Genomic DNA, 3,101 nt, shown 5'->3' with positions numbered 1-3,101 from the left:
TTTTATTTTTATTTTTTTTATTATAGTTAATTATTAATATAGATATAGATAAGAAATATATATTTATTAATTAAATTAAAGTAACCAATATATATATATATATATATATATATATATATATATATATATATATATATATATATATATATAACCAATTATATATATATATGGTAGTTTTTTTAATTATTTTCATTTTTTAAATATATTTAAATTAAAAAGAATAACCAATAACTAATTTAATAACTAATTATGTCATGTGTCATTCTATTGTTCTGCCATTTGGCTTCATGAGGTGCTTTTGTCTTCTGCTTTTAATTATAGAATAAGTTAATTATAAGATATCTATTTTTATTTTAAAATTATTTTAAAACACCAACTTGAAACTACTCCCCGATTTGAATGAGTAGTTTTTCTTCTGTTTTTTTCCGTTTTTTATAGCTTATTTTTTTTCTTTTTGATTTTAAAATAATTCAAAATTTCCAACTTGAAACTACTCCCACCCAATTTGAATGGGTAGTTATTTTTTATATATTTTTATTTTTATTTTTTTATTATAGTTAATTATTAATATAGATATAGATAAGAAATATATATTTATTAATTAAATTAAAGTAACCAATTAATATATATATATATATATATATATATATATATATATATATATATATATATATATATATATATATATATATATATATAACCAATTATATATATATGTGGTAGTTTTTTTAATTATTTTCATTTTTTAGATATATTTAAATTAAAAAGAATAATCAATAACTAATTTAATAACTAATTATGTCATGTGTCATTCTATTGTTTTGCCATTTGGCTTCATGAGATACTTTTGTCTTCTGCTTTTAATTATAGAGATTTGAATGGGTAGTTATTTTTTTTATTATAGTTAATTATTAATATAGATATAGATAAGAAATATATATTTATTAATTAAATTAAAGTAACCAATTAATATATATATATATATATATATATATGGTAGTTTTTTTAATTATTTTAATTTTTTAGATATATTTAAATTAAAAATAATAATCAATAACTAATTTAATAACTAATGTCTTTCTATTATTTTGTCATTTGGCTTGGTGCTTTTGTCTTCTGCTGTTAATTATAGATAGAAGATAAAGACTGCAGTCACCTACACTTGAACACACACCTCTCTTACCACTCGAAAGTAAGAAACTAAAAACACAAGGAAGGAAGAAAAGGAAGGATGAGCTTCCAACTATTCTATGAAACATGGTTTGAGCAGCTCAAAGGAATGGTACATCAACTGAGCCAAGCCCCAAGACCCGCCACCAATGACCAACACCACGAGTTGCACCAACAGCTTGTTCAAAAAGTCATGTCCCACTACTCCGAGTACTACCGAGTCAAGTCCTTGGCTGCAAAAAATGATATCCTCTCCGTTTTTTCTGCACCTTGGTGCACTTCTCTTGAACGTTCTCTCCACTGGATTTCCGGTTGGCGACCCACCACCGCTTTCCACCTTATCTACACTGAATCCAGCGTTTTATTCGAGTCCCATATCATCGACATTCTACGCGGCCTCCGCTACGGCGATCTCGGTGATCTCTCTCCCGACCAACTCCGCCGTGTCAGTGAACTTCAATGTCAAGCTGTTCAGGAAGAAAATGCTATTGCTGATGAACTCTCCGATTGGCAGGCATGCACATCCATATACTCATCTCTGTTTTAATTTTTTCATATCAATCGGCTGAATCTCCTGGTAGGCCACTCTATCACTTACAATACCTATAGCCGCGTATTTAATTTGAGTTGTTTGAGGTTGAATCTAAGAACCTCAATTATATTAGTATATGACTCATCAATTAATTTCCACTCTATTTAAGTCCAGAATTGCAAATAATTAATGTGTGTGATTTTTTTTCATATGTTACATGCAGGATGGTGCAAGTGAAGTAATTGGGTTGATGGGAGATATAGATGCAAAAATGGAAGGGCTGGTGAGCATTTTAGAGAGGGCGGACAAACTGAGAATGAAAACCATAGAGAATTTGGTGCAACTTTTGTCGCCACAGCAAGCGGTGGAATTCTTGATCGCAGCGGCGCATTTGCAATTCGGCATCCGTAGATGGGGAATCAATCATGATCGTCAACGAGGGAATCCCTGACTTCTCATTATATATTACTTCCTTGTTCATCATGCAACTAGTTTAATTTGCATGTTTTTTTTTTCTTTTTTTCGGATCAGTTTTTCTCGGAGAAAAACAAAACAAGAAATTGATTTGTTCTTTTCTTTTACAAGTGGATGAGTAGTTATGCCACGTATCATGGCACGTGTTAGCTAATACGCACATGCACACATGCACGATACACTTGTTACTCAAACCATCTCGCCACGACATGGACGTTACACCAAAACGTGGTGGGTAATACGTAACTCGGTGCGGGGAACTTGTGTTGAGACCTACAACTGGTCACTAAAACCATCTCGCCACGACATGGACGTTACACCAAAACGTGGTGGGTAATACGTAACTCGGTGCGGGGAACTTGTGTTGAGACCTACAACTGGTCAGTATCCACTATCCTCAACTTCTTTGTACTCCACAGCCCATTATTCTGTATCGTTGTAACTTGTATATTGCATATTGGCGTGGCCCAAGTATAAGAAGGCTGAGAGATTGGAAACAGAAATCTTTTTATTCTTTGTACTGTTAATTATATTTTTATGATGTTCGGACTAATTTACACGCACATTGACTATTACACCGATTGCTAATTGCCTTCTACAATTTTATACAAGTACTGACTACTTCGTCCACCATGACATTGTATGGGTCCAAATTTGAACAACCACGATCATCGACGAAACGGCGAGTTCCCCATAATCGGACGCCTTGCAGAGGACGACCTTGAGACAAACAAGAGATTATACGACCCTTGTAATAATATAGGCCCGTTAGGGGATACTAAGAATATTCCTTCGAATATTCCTTATAATCTGTCTTTTACAGCTTAGAAGGGACTCACTCCCTATATATATAGCGAACCATAACTTTATAAAGGGGGCATCGAGAATACTGGCCACAATTCTACTTATGAATGAGAAGTGTTCT

At 32.2% G+C, this 3,101-nt stretch overlaps 1 protein-coding gene across 1 annotated transcript; it reads left to right on the top strand.

Moving 5' to 3' along the window:
* The first annotated feature begins 1,092 nt into the window (after nt 1-1,092).
* Nucleotides 1,093-2,712, top strand: LOC107779111 (protein DOG1-like 4). Its single transcript, XM_016599454.2, has 2 exons — nt 1,093-1,684; nt 1,926-2,712. The coding sequence occupies exons 1-2, from the start codon at nt 1,232-1,234 to the stop codon at nt 2,151-2,153; spliced, it is 681 nt and encodes a 226-aa protein (XP_016454940.1). The 5' UTR covers nt 1,093-1,231; the 3' UTR covers nt 2,154-2,712.
* Nucleotides 2,713-3,101: the final 389 nt, after the last annotated feature.

This window comes from Nicotiana tabacum, chromosome 10 (assembly GCF_000715075.1).
Source record: "Nicotiana tabacum cultivar K326 chromosome 10, ASM71507v2, whole genome shotgun sequence".
In the NCBI taxonomy this organism is placed as follows: domain Eukaryota; kingdom Viridiplantae; phylum Streptophyta; class Magnoliopsida; order Solanales; family Solanaceae; genus Nicotiana; species Nicotiana tabacum.
This window is presented reverse-complemented; position numbering and strand designations above follow the sequence as displayed.

Bases quoted from the DNA above. Each gene is read 5' to 3' on its own strand.
- LOC107779111 (XM_016599454.2), top strand. From the start codon at position 1,232: ATGAGCTTCCAACTATTCTATGAAACATGGTTTGAGCAGCTCAAAGGA. The intron at 1,685-1,925 runs GCATGCACATCC...TGTTACATGCAG, and splicing joins ATGAACTCTCCGATTGGCAG to GATGGTGCAAGTGAAGTAAT.